The 23,466-nt window shown below is 42.1% G+C and overlaps 1 protein-coding gene across 1 annotated transcript in view; it reads left to right on the top strand.

Annotated features, from left to right (window-relative positions):
- The window catches only part of GABRA3 (gamma-aminobutyric acid type A receptor alpha3 subunit), a 315,485-nt gene extending 292,332 nt beyond the window's left edge, over positions 1 to 23,153 (top strand). Inside the window, exon 9 of the mRNA XM_030210739.1 lies at positions 22,845 to 23,153. Within this exon, the coding sequence (XP_030066599.1) occupies positions 22,845 to 23,153 (309 nt within the window). The remainder of the gene's footprint in view (positions 1 to 22,844) is intronic.
- The last annotated feature ends 313 nt before the right edge of the window (positions 23,154 to 23,466 follow it).

The following is a 23,466-nucleotide window of genomic DNA, read 5'->3' as shown; positions in this document are numbered from 1 at the left end:
AGGGAATTCCGAAAACTGGCGGACAGTTGGATCACATCCTCTAGATTCCCTGCAGCTTGATACCACTGAGAAGCTAGGGTCCACTGAGCGGAACTCATGTGTAAGCGCGCCATGGGAATTACATGAACTGTGGAGGCCATGCGCCCCAGAAATCTCAACATCTGCCGAGCTGTGATCTGTTGAGACGCTTGAATCCTGGAGGCCAGAAAGAGAAGGTTGTCCGCTCTGGTCTCGGGAAGATAGGCACAAGCTGTCTTTGTGCACAACAGAGCTCCTATAAATTCCAATTTCTGGACTGGAATGAGATGAGACTTTGGGTAGTTGACTATGAACCCTAGTAGCTCTAGCACCTGAAAAGTCATCCGCACGGTCTGTAATGCTCCTTCCTGGGAGGTGCTCCCCACTGGTCGGAGGTTACAAGAGGCCACCTTTAGTGAAAAAAGTTCAACCTCCCCACGACTCACAGATCGTCCGGTGCAGACACAGATATGGTGGCTATGCTCAATTGGAGCCAGTCAAAAATCCGTTCCTGGTGTTTGCTGGGGAGCTGTAAGGGCCTGCTTAGGCACACGCTGTTGACGTGAATGAGCGTGCTGTGGCAGAGCCTGAACTGGCTGTTGAGAAGCAGGAGTGTACCTACGACCCCTTGAGGCATAAGGAACACTTCTTTTCCCTTTAAAAAACTTCCTAGATGAGGAAGTGGATGCAGAAGGCACCCGGCGGGAGAGAGTGAATCCATAGCGTTATCACGCTTATAGAGATGGTCAATGAAGTCCTCGACCTTCTCTCCAAAAAGATCCCCCCGGCATGGGATATCTGCAATTTTCTGCTGAGTTCTCTAATCCAGGTTAGAGGCACGCAGCCACGAGAGTCTGCGCAGCACCATACCCAAAGCAGAAAAACTAGATATCACATCGAAAGTGTCGTAAATGCCCCTAGACAGGAACTTGCAATACGCCTTCTGCTGCCTGACCACTTGGCGAAAAAACTCAGCCTTCTCAGATGGGAGTATATCAAGTAAACTCCCAAGCTGCCGCACTGAGTTGCGCAAATAAATGCTCGTGAAGAGCTGGTAGGATTGGATTTCGGATACGAGCATGCCAGCCTGATACGCCTTTCTCCCAAAAGAGTCTAAGGTTCCATGCTCTCGCCCCGGGGGCGCCGAAGCAAATTTTATAGAACTGTTAGCTCTTCTGAGAGCGGAATCCACCACCGCAGAGTCATGAGGCAACTGAGGCCAGATGAAACTGGGTTCCCCGTGGATTCAATACTGGGATTCAGCCTTTTTAGGGATAGTTGGACATGAAAGAGGTTTCTCCCAGTTGTTTAACAGCACCTCATTGAGTGTATCATGAAAAGGAGCTGTGGTAGAAGACTTAGGTGGAGATTCTAGTCCAGGACCTCGAGCATCTTGACCGTGGACCCATCCACAATCTACACAGGGAAGGGAATGGCCTTAGACATTACCCGCACAACAGATGAAAAAGACAAACTCTCCGGAGGGAAGAGCTGCTTTTGAGGTGAGGGAGTTGAGTCAGGTGGAAGACCTAGAGAATCCTCAGCAGAGAAAACTGCATGACCCTCATCTTCATCGGATGAGCCATCATCGGATGGAGCTAATAACTCAGAAAGAGCAGCTCAGATCTGAGGCTGTCTCGACTTGGAGGTACGGTGACCTCGATTATGGTGTGGAGAAGTCGACTCCCCAGGCAACTCCGGTGAAGCTTCCTCCACCGACGGCAATGGAAAAATCGATCTGGGAGGCTGCCGACACCGATACCAGAGGCAGTACCGGTGAAGGGGACCTCACCGCAGGCGAAAAGCTAGATGCCGCAGAAGCCTCCGGCACCGATGGTACCGATCTGCGGTGCTGGGATACCTCCATAACAGAGGGAGAGAGAAGCTCTCGGCACCGATGGTACCGACGTCCGGTGCCAGGATATCTCCATAACAGAGGGAGTGAAGCTCTCAGCACCGATGGCACCGCCGTCCGGTGCCAGGATACCTCCATAACAGAGGGAGCGAAGCTCTCGGCACCGATGGCACCGATGGTACTGACGTCCGGTGCCAGGATACCTCCATAACAGAGGGAGCGAAGCTCTCGGCACCGATGGTACCGACGTCCGGTGCCAGGATACCTCCATAACAGAGGGAGAGCGAATCTCTCGGCATCGATGGCACCAATGGTACTGACGTCCGGATACAGGTCGGTGCTGGGGGGCCTGCAAAGCAGGAGGCTCCGAGGCGGATGAAGACCTGCTTCGATGCATCACTGTTCCCAGAGCGTGCATCGGTCCTTTGGCAGCCTGTCCCCGGTCTCCCGATGCCAACGCTGCCCCCGATGTTGACGGTATCGATGACGCCGGGGTACCAGACTCAAAAGGGTTTTTCTCTTGAAAAAGGTCAGGCCCGAGGCACTGAAGGCACCAGGAGTGTGGATCAGTGACTGAGATGGTCCGATGGCAGCGGGCACATGGCATGAAGCCGCTGGGCGTCTTCGATGAGATCACGGGAAAAAACGAGTATGCAAAACCAAAGGACGCGATTGTGTCAGAAAAAGAGACACTGAAAAAAAGAGGGGAAAAAGAATACCCGACCGAGCGACCCAAGAGCGGTCGCACGAAAAAAGAAAGGAAATACTACAGAAGTAATTTTGTTTTTATTATTATTTATTGATTTATTATTATTTTTTTTTTTAACAACACCCGAAAGGGTAAAACAAAGAGAACTTAACTCCGAAGGCCTGAAGAAAACGCGAAGCGCTACCGAACTCCGTGTCTCCTCAGACGCGGAAAAAATAGAACCAAGGGGCATGTTGCGTGGCGAACAGGAAGACGTGTGCGCACATGAGCAGTGTGATCGCTCATGCGACAGAACGCTGTTCAAAGAGACTTTTAGATTTTGCTAAAAAAATCCTCCGGGCCGACGTGACGTCACCCTACTTGTGAGAATATCAGCCTGCTTGTCTTTAGAGAAAACAAAACTTTATGTGAAGGACAATAGAAAGACACAATAAAAGGATGGAATAACAAGGGAAAGGGAAGACCAGAACTTGAATTGTAAGAGTAAAAGGTGCAGAAGATCAATGTGTGGAGGGTGATGAGGAACTCACAAAGCTGAAAGTAGACAAAGTGATAGGAGTGTACTACCGTCCGCCTGGCCAGAATGAACAGACGGATGCAGAAATGTTAAAGGAAATTAGGGACGCAAACAAACTGGGCAGCACAATAATAATGGGTGATTTCAATTACCCCGATATTGACTAGGTAAATGTAGCATCGGGGCACACTAGGGAGATAAAATTCCTTGATGAAATCAAGGACTGCTTTATGGAACAGCTGGTACAGGAGCCGACGAGAAAAGGAAAACTTCTAGACCTAGTCCTTAGTGGAGCACATGATCTGGTGTGGGAGGTAATGGTGCTGGGGACGCTTGATAACAGTGATCATAATATGATCGGCTCTGATATTAGCTTTGAAGTAAGTATACATAGGAAATCAAATACATTAGTGTTTAACTATAAAAAAAGAGACTATGACAAAATGAGAAGAACGGTGAAAAAAGAACTTAGAGGAGCACGCTGCGAGGGTCAAAAACTTACAACAGGCATGGATGCTGTTCAAAAACACCATCCTTGATGCCCAGGCCAAATATATTCCGCGTATTAAAAAAGGAGGACGAAAGCCCAAATGACAGCCGGCATGGTTAAAATGTGATGTGAAGGAAGCTATTAGAGCTAAAAGAAAATCTTTCAGAAAATGGAAGAAGGAACCGACTGAAAATAATAAGAAACAGCATAAGGAATGTCAAGTCAAATGCAAAGCGCTGATAAGGAAGGCTAAGAGGGACTTTGAAAAAAGGATTGAGTTGGAGGCCAAAGCACATAGTAAAAACTTTTTTTAGGTATATTAAAAGCAGGAAGAAGCAAAAGAATCGGTTGGACTGCTAGATGACTGAGGAGTAAAAGGGGCGATCACTGCCCTCTGAAGTTTCATCTTCTTTACGGTAATCAATAGAAATAAAACAAAATAAAACATGAAAAAGAAAATAAGATGATACCTTTTTTACTGGACATAACTTGGTACATTCCTTGATTAGCTTTCGAAGGTTGCCCTTCTTCGTAAGATCGGAAATAAGCAAATCTTGGTAGATGACAGGATATATAAGTAACTTATATATCCTGTCATCTACCAAGATTTGCTTATTTCCGATATGACGAAGAAGGGCAACCTTCGAAAGCTAATCAAGAAATGTACTAAGTTATGTCCAATAAAAAAGGTATCATCTTATTTTCTTTTTCATGTTTTATTTTGTTTTATTTCTATTGATTACCTTTAAAAGTGGACTAACATGGCTAGCACACCCGTCTTCTTTACGTAAATTTCCTCTCTGCAATTGCAGTTACCTTAACTGAGAGGAAGGGGACAACCGGTGGTCAGCCACCAATGGCCAGCATTTTGTCCCCTGAGCAGCAAGTGCAGGACCGCTGAGCGACGAACTGCCCACAGATGAAAGGGTTGGTAAGTCCTTTGATTAGCGCCGGCGAAGGAGCGTCGACGCTCTTGGACCTGGAAAAAACAACTCCATCGCTCCCGAATTATTCAACCACCATGTCCAAAGGAGTGGAGAAGTGAGTTAGAGGCATATGCTGAAACGGAGGACGTTTACAGCAGAACCCGAATTGGCGTAACCACTACTAAACACCTAAGAGAAATCAACTTGGAGTTTTTGGCTCCTGTGGAGGTTACATTGAATACCATCTAGAAGGCGCTTCGGGACCTAACGGTGGCAGTAAATAATTTTGTTTCAGATATAATTTTATTAGAGAGTTACATGGACAATGTAACTGAACCCTTTGAGTGTGAAAAATTGATATAACAATTCTACACAAGCAAGAAGTGGTTATGATTTTAAAAATGATAATAAACCAGAAACTTTGAACAATACAATGAATATTATTATAGATGATTAATATCGAGATTATTGTTTTTCCCAGAGTTCTGGGTATGACTCCTAAAGTTTTCCTCAGAAATATTTCCACAAATATTACTTTAAAAGGAGTGAAGCCTGTGAAAACTGGGATTACTTTAATCAGTGGAATTTGAATTAGAGACTTAAGTATATGTATTGTTAAATAACTTCTGGTTTTTAAAAGAGAAAGAATGTAATCAGATGTATTATTTCTAACTAATATTGGACAATAAGTATGTTTTCAATGAAATGATTTGACTATACACCGTATTGGCCTTGAAGAAGCCAACCAGATGATCAATGTGTTATAATGAATTAGACGAGTAATATCTGGGGCTAATCAGGTTAATACCACGTTGTTTTTTCTGTTTACTGTTTTAATTGATCTCCTTGTCTTGTTTCACTCTCCCTATTTAGTGGTCTAAGGGAAAGAATAGAATTACCTGACTGAAATAATTCCTATATATTACTTTCTCTATATTTCCAGCAAGTTGTTTTGTTTATTTATTTATTTATTTATTGCATTTATACCCACATTTTCCCACCTATTTGCAGGCTCAATGTGGCTTACAGAGTTCTGTTATGGTTTTGCCATTCCAGGATAATAGATATGATTAGTGATGTAAAAGTATTAGATAGGGAGAGAAGAAAAGGGTTAGGTGGATAGGTAAAGAGATTAAACTGTCTTAGCTGGGCTAGTTGGCGAGGTGATTTAGTAAGGTTATGGGTTCTCTTTGTAAGCTTTGTTGAAGAGGTGTGTTTTCAGAGATTTTCGAAAGTTGGTTATTTCTTCAATGGTTTTCAGGGTAGTAGGTAATGCATTCCACAGTTGCATACTCATGTAGGAGAAGGTGGTTGCATGCATCTGCTTGTATTTTAGTCCTTTGCAGCTGCGGAAGTGTAGATTCAGGAATTTGCGCAATGATCTTTTGGCATTTCTGGGAGGTAGGTCCACAAGGTTTAACATATAGGTTGGGGCGTCTGCGTGGATGATTTTGTGAACAATCTTGCAGATCTTGAACGTGATGCATTCCTTAAGTGGGAGCCAGTGAAGATTCCCTCTCAGGGGTTTTGCACTTTCATATTTAGTTTTTCTAAATATGAGTCTGGCGGCGGTATTTTGGGCTGTTTGGAGTTTTTTTATGTTCTGTTCTTTGCATCCAGCGTACAGTGCATTGCAGTAGTCCAGGTGACTCAGTACCATCGATTGTACCAGGGAACAGAAGATGTATCTCGGGAAGAAAGGTTTTACTCTTTTGAGTTTCCACATGGATTGGGACATCTTTTTCATCGTGTTCTTCATGATCAATGGTAACTCCGAGAATTTTCAAATTTTGAGAGATGGGAAGGCAACAGTATGGTGTGGTTATGGTGGTGAAGTTGTTTGTGTTATATTGTGATGCGAGTACAAGACGTGTTTTTTCTGCATTGAGTTTTAGCTGGAATGCATCTGAAAGGAGTGCATGATTTGGAGGCTTTGGTTGATCTTGGTGATTTCATTTAAGTTGTGTTTAAACGGGATATATATTGTGACATCGTCTGCATATATATAAGGGTTGAGGTTTTGGTTGGCTAGTAATTTGGCTAAAGGTGTCATCATTAGGTTGAAGAGGGTTGGTGAAAGGGGGGATCCTTGGGGGACTCCACATTCAGGTGTCCATGGTTCTGATATGTCCATCTTCGTTGTTACTTGGTATGATCTTGTGGTCAGGAATCCTCTGAACCATTTGAGAACTGTACCTCCTATTCCAAAGTATTCTAGTATATGTAATAGTATTCCATGATTGACCATGTTGAAGGCACTGCACATGTCGAATTGTAGGAGGAGTATGCTATTGCCGGTTGCAATTGCTTGTTTGAATGAGTTCATTACAGACACAAAAACAGTTTTGGTGCTGTTATTCGTCCTAAATCCTGATTGGGACTCATGCAGAATTGAGTGTTTATCTAAGTATTCAGTGAGTTGTTTCGTCACTATGCCATCCATGAGTTTGGTTATGAGGGGTATAGATGCTACTGGGCGGTAATTGGTGATGTCCATTGTATCTTTCTTGGCATCTTTAGGTAGAGGAGTGAGTAAGATGTTTCTTTTCTCCATGGGAAAGAGACCATTTTGAAGCCTGTAGTTTATGTGTTTCGTGAGGTCTGTTTTGAATTCTTTAGGGGCTGATCTAATTAGGCTAGTCGGGCAGATGTCTAGTTTGCATTGCGACTTGGCGTATCTGCTAAGCGATTGTGAGATGTCGTCAAGCGAGATCGTATCAAAGTTGGTCCATGATCGATCTGCTGGGTATTCCCCTGGTTTTGGGTCTAGGCATTCGAGGAGGCTTGTGTAATCAGTTGTATTGGTTGGTATCATAAGTTGAAGCTTTATAATTTTTTCATTAAAGTAGTTTGCAAGTTTGGTTGCGGATGGGGTGTCCATATTGTTGGAAGTGGCTGGTGTAGTGTTTAGTAGTTTGTTTACGAGTGAAAAGAGTTTGTGTGTATCCTTGTAGTTTGGTCCTATTTTGGTTTTGTAATATGCTCTTTTAGTTTGTCTAATGGTGTATTTGTATTTTCTTTGTAGTTGTTTCCAGTTTTTGAGTGTGGTTTCATCTTTTTTCTTGCACCATGCTCTTTCTAGTCTTCTGACTTCTGTTTTTAGTTCTTTCAGTTCTTCGTTAAACCATAGTATTGTGTTTTTTCTGCGTGAGGTTCTGGTTTGTAGCGGTGCTATGTTGTCTAGTACGGTTTTGCATTTGTCGTCCCATTGTTAGTGGGGTTCCCCAGGGTTCTGTGCTGGGACCGCTGCTTTTAAAAAAAAAATTCTTTATTTATATGTGCAATCTATCATAACATTACATCATCAAGAAACCAATTTTTCAACTTAATACAATTATCATTCCTAACGTTTAACATATCTGATAGTTTAGTCATCTTGCATCCCTTCCCTTTACCCTCCTCCCCTCTCCCCAACTTCTTTCAGATAGTTTTCTTTTCAGTATTATAACACGGTTATCCTGGTCAGTTATGTGTTAAATCTCTTCTGTTCTGGGGTACAAATCTCTCATTGTCCCTTGTTGTCACATCCGAGGTATTATTAACTGAGGGGCATCGAGCTCTACCCCAGCCTGTGATCTCCATATCTTATATTTTTGAAAATTGAATTATTTGTCCATTACAAAACGCTGTTATTTTCGACATCTGGTACAGGTAGTCCATTTTATATATCACTTTTATCGTTGGGGGAACCGCCTGACTCCTCCATGCTGCTGCCACATTTATCTTACTTGCCACCAAGAATGTAGTGGCCAATTGATGTAGCTGTATTGTCAGTCCTTGTGGTCTAAAATATAGTAAACATTGTTCAATCGTTAATGGGTAGGTTCTGTCTAATATTTGCTCAAGTATTCTATGGATTTTTCCCCAGTAGGCTTTGATTTTTGGGCAAGACCAACATATATGGAGCATACCTCCCACTTCTGGACACCCTCTCCAACACTGATTGGATGCCCCTGGTAGCATTTTCGCTATTCTATCGGGTGTGTAGTACCAGCGATATAGTATTTTATATCCACTTTCCATCATGGCACTACTTACAGAGCCCCTCAGTAGTGATCCTATTGCTCGCTCCCATCTTGCATTATCCTCGTTGGCCCCCATGTCCTTCTCCCATTTTCGTGTATATTGTGTAATTGGATTTTCAAGTGTTTGTAGGGCTGCATATATTCGTGTAATTCTTCTCTGGGTGCCCCCCCCCCCCCCACCTATTGCTCGTTCTATCTCCGTCTCCTCATGTTGCAACCCTTTCTTAGCTTTTCTAGAGATATAGTCTCGCACTCTAGTGTAATAGAAAGCATGTTGTGGTGGGAGATCAAATTCCTCTTGTAACTCCTCATAGGAGCGCATTGTTCCCTTCTCCCATATTTGCCCTAAGTGTTTCAATCCTCTTTGTTCCCATTGTTTATAAATTTTATCTCCTTCTTCCCATTCAAAACCTGGTGAACCCCGTATGTACATTTTACGGAAGTACTGTCTATTTGGACAGAACCTCTGTCGGAGTTCACTCCATGTCAATAAGGGAAATTGTATGGCCACTGGCAGAAGTTGTGCCATTGCTTGTATACGTGTTCTAGGCAGCCAGAGAAGTGTAGCTGGTTGGTTAAGTCCTACCCAATGTTTTTCAATTTGCAGCCATGGCTTCCTATCATCTCTGACCCATGTCGCCAACACCTTTAACTGCGCTGATTGAAAGTAGCAGAAAAAGTTTGGAACTCCCATTCCCCCCCTCCTCTTGAGCATGCATAGCATCTCAGCTTGTACTCGTGGTGGCTTGTGTTGCCAAATAAATGCAAATGTTTTACGCTTTAGTTGCCGAAAAAAGCTGTAAGGTATTGAGAGCGGTAGTGCTAGAAATAAGTATAGTATCTTAGGTAAGACCATCATTTTTATGGCTTGTATCCTCCCCATCTAGGAAAGCTCTAGCCCCTCCCATCTATCCAAGTCTTGAAATAGTTCTCGCATTTTAGCAGGAAAGTTGACCTTAAATAAATCCTTCACCCTGGGTGTCAAATTGACTCCCAAGGGGACCGCTGCTTTTTAACATATTTATAAATGACCTAGAGATGGGAGTAACTAGTGAGGTAATTACATTTGCTGATGACACAAAGTTATTCAAAGTCGTTAAATTGTGGGAGAATTCTGAAAAATTACAAGAGGACCTTACGAGACTGGGAAGCTGGGTGTCTAAATGGCAGATGACGTTTAATGTGAGCAAGTGCAAAGTGATGCATGTGAGAAAGAGGAACCCAGATTATAGCTACTTTATGCAAGGTTCCACGTTAGGAGTCACAGACCATGAAAGGGATCTTGGTGTCGTCGTTGATGATACGTTGAAACCTTCTGCTTAGTGTGCTGCTGCGGCTAGGAAAGCAAATAGAATGTTAGGTATTATTAGGAAAGGAATGGAAAACAAAAATGAGGATGTTATAATACCTTTGTATTGCTCCATAGTGCGACCGCACCTTGAATATTGTGTTCAATTCTGGTCACCACATCTCAAAAAAGACATAGTGGAATTAGAAGGGCGACAAAAATTATAAACGGGATGGGACGACTTCCCTATGAGGAAAGGCTAAAGTGGCTAGGGCTCTTCAGCTTGGAGAAAAGGCGGCTGAGGGGAGATATGATAGAGGTCTTTAAAATAATTAGTGAAGCGTCTGTTTACACTTTCCAAAAATACTAGGACTAGGGGGCATGCGATGAAGCTACAATGTAGTACATTTAAAACAAATTGGAGAAAATTTTCTTCACTCAACGTGTAATTAAACTCTGGAATTCATTGCCAGAGAATGTGGTAAAGGCGGTTAGCTTAACAGAGTTTAAAAAAGGTTTGGACAGCTACCTAAAAGAAAAGTCCATAGACCATTATTAAATGGACTTGGGGAAAATCCACTATTTCTGGGATAAGCGGTATAGAATGTTTTGTACTTTTTTAGGATCTTGCCAGGTATTTGTGACCTGGATTGGCCACTATTATAAACAGGATGCTGGGCTTGATGGACCTTTGGTCTTTTCTAGTATGGCAATACTTATGTACTTATCCACTTATGTACATAGAAAATAAGAGTTCAGAGATGACCTGGTGCATCCTTTGAAAGATGTGCTCAGCTGAGACAGGAATGGTTTCACGAAACTAGAGAAGAGTCAATATAGTCCTTCTTCATAAAAATGGTATTTAAGAAGAGATTAGAAACTATAGGCTGGTAATCCTCACTGGGAGGCATTCTATACCATCCACTACTGGAAGCTGTGTCTAGAATACTAACAGGAAATTATTAACTGTTATCAACATATCTCCTCCCAGTCCCTTCACTTTTAATTAAGGAGAAGAAAAAATTTATATACCCAAAAGAGCAAATTTCGGTCAAAATCATAGAATCATCTGGACTGGGTCAGGTTTCATCAATCAAAACGAACTATTACCACTTTAGATCAGAATGCCTGGTCATTAATCAACTATATGTTTATACTTATTTCCTCCAGATCTTTAAGAAAGCAGAAATCATCAGAATAATTTGAATTAAATAAGTTCCTTAAGGCTCAGCATCAAATTTCTCAGACTAACATGCATGACTGTTGTTACCCCTTCCCATACTTGGTTCTAAAGGGAAAATCTGCCATCAGAGTAAAATGACAGAACCATAAACCACTAACAAAACAGTCACACCAATTTACAATTTGATCATCCTAAGTATTTACATATAAACTTATCAAACTGTAAATTGCATCCAGAAATATAATAAGGAGTGAACAATAGGACACATTATGGAACAAGCCTCCTAGGTGTGGCCTTTTGGCAAAAAGCCCCCTCTGGCAATAGTCTCACCTATGGTGTACCCTTTGAAAGGTCAGTGTCTTCTTTAACTAATGATGTTACCCACAGGGGGTGAGCCAAATCAGGTCTCTAACTCAGTTGTAGAAATAAACTGACATTTTCCCAACCCCTTTCCTGTACAGATAAAGTGTGAGTGATACCAGCAGTGAAGGTTCTCCTCAAGGAGTTTGGAGAAGAGGAGGATTGTCTTGGGCTAATGGTATCATCCCTGAGGAATGGCAACAAACTGGGCATCAAAATCTGATAATTAATGCAACAAGTAAAGGGGATCCCTAGATAAAATGCTGTGTGTGAATAGCAACAGCAATGAAGATGCTACATGACTTTTGCAAATGGAGGGCATAGTATTTCCTGTTCATATTCACCAGATGCTAATGAGATGTTCTAGCTAAAATAACCTCTCTTTCCCTCTGCCTGTGTCCCTGATGTTACCAGTTCAATTTGGGCTGTCTATTTACCAGACTATATGGCGCTTTATACCTAGGTCCTTCATGACTAACAAACAAAGGGAAATAAGGAGAGGCCGGTGCTGTAGCTCACCAGGATGAACGGGAAAAGAACAGCATTAAAGGAATGAAGGAGGAAGAAAGTGTATGCATCTTTTTAAAAAAGTGCTTATTTAAAAATTAAAAGTGACATACAGTTACCACAAAGACAAAGCAAGTAACAATTCTATAAGTGGGTGTCTCCTTTTTTGCTCCTCTATGCAGCAGGTGCCCAGATAACATTACAGAATACAGGTGTAACCTGCACACCTTACATTTATGTGCCCACATCAACCATAGACCTACAATAACTGCAGGCACTTCCATAGCATAGTATTCCATAAGTTGCATGCATAACTGGGGGGGGCATGCATATTCCCTCTCCATGCAGGTGTATACCCCACTTGCATTTGCACACTATAGCACTTATTCATGCCCTTGTAGAAGAGCATGTATCTATTTTATTTATTTAGATTTTGCTCACACCTTTTTCAGTAGTAGCTCAAGGTGAGTTACATTCAGGTACACTGGATATTTCTCTGTCCCATGAGGGTTCACAATCTAAGTTTGTACCTGAGGCAATGGATGGTTAAGTGACTTGCCCAAGATCACAAGGAGTAGCAGTGGGATTTGAACCATCCACCTCTGGATTGCAAGACCGGTGCTTTAACCACTAGGCCACTCCTCCACTCCACTTTAGGGAACTTATACATATAAGTTCTATTTTTCCTTACACTTACATGTACAAAAGGGCACATGCTCCTGAGCACCTACTTATTGAATTGCCCTTATGCAGTGAGATAAGTGAAGTGATTGTCTGGATGAACTTATTCCCTCCTGTTCAGGAGGTGGAAAGTGTATCTGCCTCATCTGCAACAGTTTTATTGCATGATAAACTACTGTGTGCTCAATGCAATGTGTAGTGTAAACTCACAAAGAAGGTAGGTGCCGATTGGGTCTGACCTTTCCCCATCCCCCCTTTGCCCCTTCCCCCCACTTTCCATCCATTGCCCCTGAAGGAAGAGGCATCTGCATATGATTCTTCCGAATGGTGGAAATTTGTTAGTAAAGACTGCAACACAGTTACAACGCAAAGAGGGGCATAATCGAATGGGGCTCCCAAGTTTTCCTGAGGGCGTCCTCGCAGAACGTCCTCGCAAAGGGACGAGGAAACCCATATTATCGAAACAAGATGGGCGACCATCTTTCATTTCAATAATACGGTTGGGGACGCCCAAATCTTAACATTTTCAGTTGACCTTAGAGATGGTCTGACATAGATCTTGTATCTGATAAACTATTACAGAAACTGCATTCAAAAACCAATCAATATCACAATATCATAAAAGGAAAATCATAAAACTCATTGTGTAGAATTAATATAAAAAATAATTGTTTGTTCGTGCTCAGTATTTTTGGTGTGCAGCAATGAACTAGCAGTTCAAGTTATGCATTAGCACCACATTAATACATCATTGCACATCCTTCTTCCTAACCATAGCGCTATATAGACGAGTTATGTATAAACATTCAATACTCTTATCTATGAAAAAGATGTTATTGAAAAAAATTCTGTCAGTCACTTAGCTTAGGTCAAGTGTGTGCATGTTTCTTCTTCCTGCCAGTTCTTAGTCAATGCTGCACTTTTTAAATATCCATTATGAAAACACTTAATCAGAAATATTCCAAATTCCTAGTTCCCTACATGGTCCATGTTTCGCCGAAATAGCGGCATCTTCAGGGGAACTGATCTGTAAAAATGAAACAAAGATAATGTCACTCCTATAGGCCTATTTCAGGAACTCCAAGCCTGCCCAATGTTGCCTTTGCAACTACTCACCTGGCCTTCATTGGTATCCTGTCTCTAGCCTTCTCTCAGCATTCCTGTCTCCAGCCCTGCCTCAGTGTTCCTGTTTCCTGTTCAACCTCCAGACCTGCCCCCAAGGACTCGTTTTAGAGCCGTTCACAGATTCAGTTCCGATTGAGTCTTCTTCCTTGAGCATCTCTCTAACTCCCTCAGCTTTAATGTGTCCTTACACCTGCAAAACAGGGCCCTCCACAGTGAGTCCATTGTCCTATATGTCCTTCAGATGGTTGTAAATCCCTCATCTTAGGAATTCCCTGGCTACAAAAATACAATCCAGGAATACACTGGGAGAATGTGGAGCACACAAACTGGAGTGAGTCCTACCAACACCACTGCCTTGACCCAGTTTTCCCAGCCATGCTCACAGCCACCATTGGGATGTAGATCCAGGAGGGGCTACCTCAAGCATATAGGTCCTATGCTGATATATTCTCAAGAAAAACAGGCCAAGACCCTTTCCCCACATTGGGAATATGATTGTCCCATCAAACTCCTGCCAGGCAAGATGCCACCTAGAGGAAGGATTTATCTGCTTTCTGTTCCTGAGACCCAGGCTATGTCTGCCTACATTACAGATAACCTGCAGAGTGGTTTCTTCCAACCATCCACTTCCCCAGCCAGAACAGGTTTCTTCTTCATAGGGCAAAAGGATGGCACCCTACTGCCTTGCATTGATTATTGTCAAATTTTGGAGATACATTGATATCCATTAAAAAAAAAAATCATATTTCACTTATATAAATCATCTAAATGTTATTTGAAGCTTCATAAACAGAAGATGAAGGAGTTATGTTTCAGAGATTTTGGTGTTAGTCTATGTAAGGAGTTCACATTAGCATCAGGAGAAATTCTTATGATTGAAGATCATTCCAAGGTTCTCAGAATTATCATGGACTCTAGATTGAGTTTTGTCAATCAAATCAATTCACTGAGTAGAATGGGTTTTTTGTTTTGTTTTCAGATTGAGGCAGCTTCGAGCAATCAGATCCTCACTGCAGCCTCAAAACTTTAGATCCTTAATGCAGCCAATTAATCTGCTGCAATTGGATTACTGTAACGAGTTGTATCAGAATGTGTCTTTTAAGCTGCACAGGAGGTTGCAGCTACTGCAGAACATGGCTGTTAGATTAGTCTTTGGTAAGGGGAGATTTGACAGTGTTTCCCTGTATATAAGGCTCTTGCACTGGTTACAAATTCAGAAGCATATTAACTTCAAATTAGCTTGCCTTGTCTTTAAATCCTTATTTGTCCAGAATTCAGATGGGCTTACAGAGCTGCTTCAGATTCCTTCATCAGGATGTTCTGTTGGTTTTACTCAAACATTACAAATTGGATTTTCTTCTTTTCAGAATATTCATTTTAAATCTTTTTATGATTGCTGTTTCTCTGTTCAAGGTGCGAGAGTTTGGAACGAGTTGCCATGGGAGGTAAAATGTTCATGTGAAGAAACAATGTGTTTTAAGCCTGTAAAATGTATTGGATATTTTCCTGACTAAATTAATTCTGAAGAGTATTTCTCTAGTTTGACCAACATGTGCATGTTTATGCTTAAAGCTGTTACAGAGGACTGACTTCTCCTTCTTTTAGTTAGCACACAGATAATAGGAAGTGCCTGTAGTGATGTAACCAGTTTTTATTTGAAATGTGACTACTCTGGGCTCTAATTAGCCTGGAGTTTGAAATTACCTAGCAGATGCTGGCTGTTGCTTCAGTCTTAGCCCAGGAGGAAAGAGAGACAGATCTCTTTGCTGAGGCTCAGTGAATTATGTGTCCTGACCTTCCCAGGTACTGTTTAGACAGTATATAGATGTTTAGTTAGTGTTATAATTGATCCATATTTCAGTTACCTGTTATTGTTTACTGATTGCACGTTTTTTATTCATTGTTCCAGTGTGACAATAAACCTGTTTAGTTTGTTGACTCTACTGTTTGGACTGAGATTGATGCTTGGTGGTTTGTGTGTTGGATCTGTGAGTGCTTTCTGGGAACTGTGGGACCACTGGGAGTGTGTCCCCAGTAACCTAGAAATCACTGGGGATAATTTGAGAGTGGGAGACTCGCCTAGAGGCGGTTATGACCCAGTCAATGGGAGGAAGGTGTAGGGGTAGAGCACAAGCAGCAGGTACAGGCAGACCTGAGCTGTGCTGGGGATATACCCTCTAAGTGGCCATGGGGTAGGTGTTTTGTGACAGTTCACCTTCCTATTTTTATTTTCAGATAGCACTGAAAACATATATATTTGACTTTGATTGTAATACCTAAGTGTAAAATGTATGATTATGTTGGATTTCCAAACTTTTGTATTCCTTTTTGTGGAGATTCTTAACACATTAACCACACCGAACCCTATTCTAGATATGCAAGCAGTATACAAAACTTATAGAGTGGAGGAGTGGCCTAGTGGTTAGGGTGGTGGATTCTGGTCCTGGGGAACTTAGTTTGATTCCCACTTCAGGCATAGGCAGCTCCTTGTGACTCTGGGCAAGTCATTTAACCCTCCATTGCCCCAGGTACAAATAAGTACCTGTATATGTAAGCCGCATTGAGCCTGCCATGAGTGGGAAAGCACGGGGTACAAATGTAACAAAAAAAAATATATAGAATAGAATAGCATCACAATTGGAAATAAGTATCTTCTCTCTCTGATAACTGAGCTGTTTGACTACCTGCAAGGGGCCCTTGTTTTCATCAAGCTGGACCTGAGAAGGGCCTACAGCTTGATTTGCATCCAAGAGGGAGATGAAAGGAAAACAGAGTTTAACATCAGAGATGGTCACTATGAATATCCAATTATGCCATTTGGACACTCTAATGCTCCAGCCGTCTTTCGTGACATTCCAATTTGATGATATATTTCTCCAATTTCTGGATGTCAGTCCAATCAATTACTAATCCTTTCTCCAGATTCTCAAATAAAAGATTGCTAGATGTTATTTCTGGGATGCAAGCTGTAGACAGTCCTGACTTGGAATCCCAACCAGTGGCCATTTTTCCCTTGCTACTGTCAATCAATTTATTATCTCTGGGGTATTAAATAACTCCAGGATTTATATGTATTTTATCTCTTCTACCAAGAACCTTCCTACTTTGCAAAAGTTATTTATAATCAAAAACTTTCTCATAATTTTCATCTCAATTTAAGATTCAGAAAATATGAAACATATAAAAATAATTTTAAAATTCTGTGGTGCTCAGAGTGATAGTGATTATAGTGACTCATACTAGAAGTTTGCACTTTCTTGAATCATGCACTGTCAGGCATCATTGCACTAAAGCCCTTCATACCTGCCTTATTTCAACACACCACCGACTGTCTGATGGATCAATTTGAGGATTAATACATATATAACACATAGCTCAGATAGGATGGCTGGTGACCTTGGCTCTTTCAAACATTTCTTGATAACTCACTTACAAAATTGCCTCAGAGGAGCACTTTGTGAAAATATGTGAACTGCTGCCATTCATTTTCTCAACACGAGTCCATGTTTCTCTGTATTAAGCGTCTTCAGGAGACCATATTTTGATGAAAATACCCATTTCTTTACCACGAACCCAATCTACAATGTGAACATGTTAATTTAAAAACTGACTCAGAAAAGCCTTTCTTCATTGTCTTCCATAGGGTCTGGTGCCATCCTGTCCTAGTCGGACATTAAAGGCAAGTTGTTACCCTTTGCCTTCTTTTCTAAGAAGTTCTTGCCTGCAAAGAGAAATTATACTATCTGAGATCATGAGCTACTGGCCATCAAGATGGCATTAGACGAATGGCACCATCTCCTTGAAGAAGCTAAACATTCTTTCACTGTGACTATGGGCCATAAGAACCATCTGTATCTACAGGAGGCCATGAGACTTAATCCTCACCAAACATGGTGGTCTCTGTTCTTTTCCCGATTTGACTTTCAGGTGATTTTCCAGCCTGCCAAAAAGACTGTATAGGTGGACGTCCTCTCCTGATCCTTGGAGGCTGCTGATGAGAGCCCAGACCTTCAGACCATACTGGAACCTACCAAGATCCAGTCCGCTGTTTCCGTGTTGGTTCCTCTGGGCAAGATGGTGGTACCCAAGTGGCTTTGGGACTTGATACTGAAGTGGGGACATTAATCTAAGATTGCTGATCATTTGGGAATCCATAGAATTTGGGAGATCATTTCTTGAGTCTACTGGTAGCTACAGCTTAGGATGGACGCATGTGACTATCCAGCTCATTTTCGAAAGTGATTGCCAGCCATCTTCAGACCCAAATCGGGAGATGGCTGGCGATCTCCTGAACCCGGCGAAATTGGTATAATTGAAAACCGATTTTGGCTGTGTTCAACTGCTTTCCATCACGGAGCCGGCAAAACATCAAGAGGGCATGTCGGTAGGCTGGTGAAGGCGGGACGGAGGTGGGACGGGGGCGTGCTCACGAGATAGCCGGCTTCGCCTGATAATGGAAAAAAAAACGAGGCTTGACAAGCATTTCGACGGCTTTACTTGGTCCCTTTTTTTTTCACGACCAAGCTTCAAAAAGGAGCCCCAACTGACCAAATGACCACCGGAGGGAATCGGGGATGACCTCCCCTTACTCCCCCAGTGGTCACCAACCCCTCCTACCTAAAAAAAAAAACTTTTTTGCAGCCTGTATGCCAGCCTGAAATGTCAGACCCAGCTCCCTGACAACAGTATGCAAGTCCTTGGAGCAGGTTTTAGTGGGTGCAGTGCACTTCAGACAGGTGGACCCAGGCCCATCTCCCCCTACCTGTTCCACTTGTGGTGGTAAATGGGAGCCCTCCAAAACCCACCCAATACCCACTGTTCCCACATGTAGGTGCCCCCTTCACCCCTTAGGGCTATGTTAATGGTGTAGAGTTGTTGGGAGTAGGTTTTTTTTTTTTGGGGGGGGGGGGTTGGGGGGCTAAACAGCCAAGGGAAGGGAGCTATGCACCTGGGAGCTATTTTTATTTTTAATTTTTAGAAGTGTCCCCTAGGGTGCCCGGTTGGTGTCCTGGCATGTGAGGGAGGCCAGTGCACTACAAATGCTGGCTCCTCCCACAACCAAATGCCTTGGATTTCGCCAGGTTTGAGATCGCTGACATTTTTTTCCATTATGGCCGAAAACCGAGGCCGGCCATCTCAACCCCAGTGAACTCTGACATTTGGCCAGGCCCAACCATATTATTCGAAGAAAAAGATGGCCGGCCATCTTTTTCGAAAATACGGTTGGCTCCGCCCGCTTGCGGCGCCAGTGCCGGAGATGGCCGGCCACCTATTTGGCCGGCGCCTTTCGATTATGCCCCTCTATCTGAGCTCAAACCATATCTGTGCCCATCATATGTCATCCCATTCCCACTCTATATTCAGTAGCACTGCCTGGTTAAATGCTACAGTTTCTGACTGGCTCAGCGTGATTTAGGTTGGCAGGAGGCTCTCCTTCCCAATTCAACCACAACCACATTTACTATTGATACTAAGTTGTTTTGACATGTTATTCATATCACAAATGAAACAATCGGAATCAGATTTTGTTCAAATTTCTTTCAGAGTTCATTCAAACCTGATAAATGGATTACCTCAGTGGATCTGATGACAATGTGATATTGCACTAAATTCAAACCAGGTTCAAATCTTTATATTTCCAGTTTGACCTCTTTGCACAGCTAATGTGGGGTTTACAACATGTTAGATAGAGTAGAGCCATTCTACTGCTTTCTGCATTAGAAAGTCAAGCATTATAGTAAAAACCCATGGCTTTAAATTTAGCCTTTTGGAATTATATCTTTTTCTGCAATGTCTACATGAAGAGAACCTCTTTATGTTCATTTGTGTTGATACCATTTCAGGTTCCTTTCCCAAATATTGATTTTGTAGTTACATTAACCCATGGCCACTGAAAAAAATTAATGCAAGAGTACTTACAACTTTCTATTTAGGAAATGCTAAAAGCTTCCACCATGTCAGCACTATTCAGTTAACACCTGCTAATATCAGCACACTAGCTGAACAGTGCTTCCACACCCATTCTCCACCCCTGACATGCCCCCTCCCAAAAACTTTTTAAAAATAAATACTGCACAGTTAGCGAGCACAAATGACAGATTCTATATATGGCGCACAAAATTTGGTGCACATCAGGCATATTCCATAATTGCGCACACTTGTCAAATGAGAAATAAAATTTGAAAAAATTGGTCACTAACAATCAGTTATTAACACTAATTGGTAGTAATTTGGATTTGCAAATGCATCTTGCTAAGCGCTATTCTATAAAGATGTGTGCATAAAATTTTTAGTGTGCAGCTGAAAAGGGGGTGTTGCCATGGGAGGAGCATGAACTGGTCAGTGTGTTCACTAAAGATGTGTATACTATTATAGAATTCTGGGGATCCACGCAAGGATTTACACTAGGTTTCAGTTGGTGTAAATCCTCATGCCTATAATTTGGCGTGGATTTTGGTGCTAAGTGCTATTCTACAAATAGTGCCCAATTTTGAGCACTCAGGGACCCTTTAACAAAAGACCAGTAAGCCCACTGGAACTACTGCCAACCCAATGCAGGCGCTGGTGGTAGTTTCACCCCCAGCATGTGTCATTTCTGGCACTAGCAGAAATATTTGAAAAATATTTCTACAGGGGGTTACCTGGTGGTAATCATGCAGCTCCACCCCCATGACCATGTGGTAAGTTCTTTTTTTTCAACCTTTTTACCTGTTGTGGTAAAAAGGGCCTCAGTGCATGACAGAAATGGCCATCACCACTAGTGCAGGGCCCCTTTTACCACAGCTTAGTAAAAGGGCCCCTCATTTTTTGGCACACAAATTTAAGCACCATTTACAGAATTTAGTCCAAAATGCTTTACTGCATCCTGCGTGCATTAGTGCTTAACACAGTTTAGTAAAAAGCATTAAGCATGTGGTACCTGCAAATCTTACTACATTTTACTGAAAGAGCCCCCCCCCCCCCACCCTAGTTGCCAGAAATGAGAATAACTTTGCTGTATCTTACATTACATGTAACAGGAAAAACATCTAAACTATTTTATCTATGGTTTGGGGTAATTTAGTCACTTCAATTTGATTTTCTATCACCATGCTCAACATTCTGAAAAATTCAGTGGTCCATATATTTTTAAGGACCAGGGAGAGTTCTAGTTATAGATAACTATTGCAAAACCTGTAGCAACAGGATCCGTTTCAAAAGGACCCTTTTACTAAACTGTGTTAGATACTAATGTGCATCTAACACAGCAAAAAAATGGAATATCATGAGATATACTCAAGGGTCCTGCAGTAAAATCAAAATTTTCATGCGCTAACCACTCACTAAAATATTCTAATTTTGTTGGGAGGGGGCGTGTCATGGGTAGAGATTGGGCATTCCTGCGCTAACCAATTAGCACATCTACATTACTATGAGGTAACTAGTTAGTGCTTGGATAATATAGGTACCCTTACCACCTACAAAATGGGCATCAGTAAGTGCTCACATGGTAATTTAAAAAAAATGGCCACACACTAATGGCATCATTAACTCATGAACACAAAAAAATCACTCCTACTATACAATCTGTAGGTGAGCGCAGGTCACTGGACTATGATAGAAAATGTATATGAATAAAGTAGCCTCAATAGCCCAATTCTCTCACTGTTGACATCTGGGAATCAGGATACTCTGACTTCAGAAGAGGCAAAAACCAGCGTTTCAAGCTAAGTGATTGATTTTTGAGTGTTGGGGCTGATTCTAGTTGAACAGTAAATATTGTAATTGTGCTTTACTTTTGAATTTTTCCAGTTCACACTATCAAGAGGTTTATGAAGGGAATCTATAAGTTCTTTATATCCATTAAATACTCTCTGTAATGGTGTGCATTGACTTTGACAGTTTTATAATAATTAGAATACTCCGTTTTCCGTTTTTTGTTCACAGTATCTTTTTCTCCCTGAGATAGGGAGTTTTTTGTTGTCTGTGAGTTTTTTCGGAAGGCAGGAGGAGCCCATGATGTTGGCCAATTCAGTGGAGTCCTAATTACAGGTTCCCTGGGCTATTGAGGCTACTTTATTCATATAAATTTTCTATCATAGTCCAGTGTCCTGCGCTCACCTACAGATTGTATAGTAGGAGTGATTTTTTTGTGTTTTTGAGATATATTACTACACTCCAGACATTTTAATTTTTTTTTATCATTAACTCATGGCCATGAATGCAAAACAAACAAACAAACAAACAAACAAACAAAAAGGGCATTTTTACAACTGTGGTAAAAATGGCCTTCACAGACACACACAAGGGTGCTAAGGCCACTTTTTACCGCAGCTTGCTGAAAGGATCCCAACACTTTAGAAACTTAAGTAGATATTTCCATTTCGATAATAAGAATTCTGTAGCTAGGACCAGCTTAATCACTGAACCAGGTGAGATTCTGGCCCTGGGTATCAGCGATTAAGGTTGCCAAAATACACAGCCTCTGACCTAACCTGGTCTACAGGTTAAGCCTTTTCTTCCCCTACCCCCACAGTCCAGTCTCCCCTTCTCATTTTCTCCCCCTCCCCCTCATGGGTCTGGCACTGCTCGGGGCTGGTCAAAAGCAGCCTGTCATGTTGCTGCTGCCAGTGACTGACATCAACTTTACAAGTCCACGGGGGAGTGAGAGGCAAGGAGGTAGTGCTGGACCTGCGGGGAGGAGGGCAGAACATGGGGAAAGAGAGACTGGACTGGGAGGGAGGGTGAGATAATAAAGGAGGGGGCCTCAGAAGCGATGTGATAGGAAGGGTGCAGCCAAATCAAGTTGACTTAGGGCACCAAAATCCCTTGAGCCGACCCTGTCTGCAATCAGAAGTAAGAATCAAATGCCACCTTTCTTTCTTCAGCTAAGGAGAAAGGCTGTATAGGGAGCCCACCTTCAATATCTGAGAGAGAAGGAAAATGGATATCTTTTATAGAGGGTTATCATGACCTGGAATGAACTGACAGGGTAGGGATTGTTTCACTAGCACCCATCCTTTTTTCACTCCAAAAAATATCATTTCTGTGAAATATGAGCTTGACACAAATAAGAGAAAAGAGATTGGAGGTCACTCTCTATTACTGGCAATTATGCTCTGAAATTAGTTTTGGCTTCAAGCATCTGAATTGTCGTTAATTATTTGTTATTCTTTTCTAGAAAAGAGAGCCTGTGATATTGACAAAGAAAGCCAACAACATGTACAAAATCGTGGGCACCACTTATGCCCTCAACATTTCCAAAGACCCTGGTCTGTCTACAATCACTAAGAGTGATGCCATGCCCCCCAAGATGCCACGTATTGAAGAGAAACTTCCTGAAAATAAGAAGACCTACAACAGCGTGAGCAAGATTGACAAAATGTCCCGCATTGTCTTTCCAGTGCTCTTCGCCATTTTCAACCTGGTCTATTGGGCCACATATGTGAACCGGGAGTCAGCCATCAAAGGCAGAATTTCAAAACAATAACTGAAAATGAACCTTCCCTTTCCTAATGAAATAAGGCAGGGAAATTCAATGGCTATTCTAATTGTAAAGAAAACTGTGATTTTTTTTTTTTTTGCTGTTGATGAAAAAGAACTATGAGCGTGCCTCTAACATTTGTGTTTTTCACCTTATCTCTACTGATATTCACCCCATTTCTATTTTGATTTTCTGACTTGAGTCAGTTGCATGCTGTTTTTGTGTCCATGCTGATCTCTGTAGGCTGTGAGTTTCCTTTTTCTCCTGTGGATGGACTGCCTTAGTGAGTCAGGTCCAGCACTTCAGCTGTTCTGATGAG

Source organism: Microcaecilia unicolor, chromosome 7 (assembly GCF_901765095.1).
Source record: "Microcaecilia unicolor chromosome 7, aMicUni1.1, whole genome shotgun sequence".
NCBI classification, from domain to species: domain Eukaryota; kingdom Metazoa; phylum Chordata; class Amphibia; order Gymnophiona; family Siphonopidae; genus Microcaecilia; species Microcaecilia unicolor.
The sequence above is the reverse complement of the archived record's forward strand: the minus strand, read 5'-3'. Positions and strand labels throughout refer to the sequence as shown.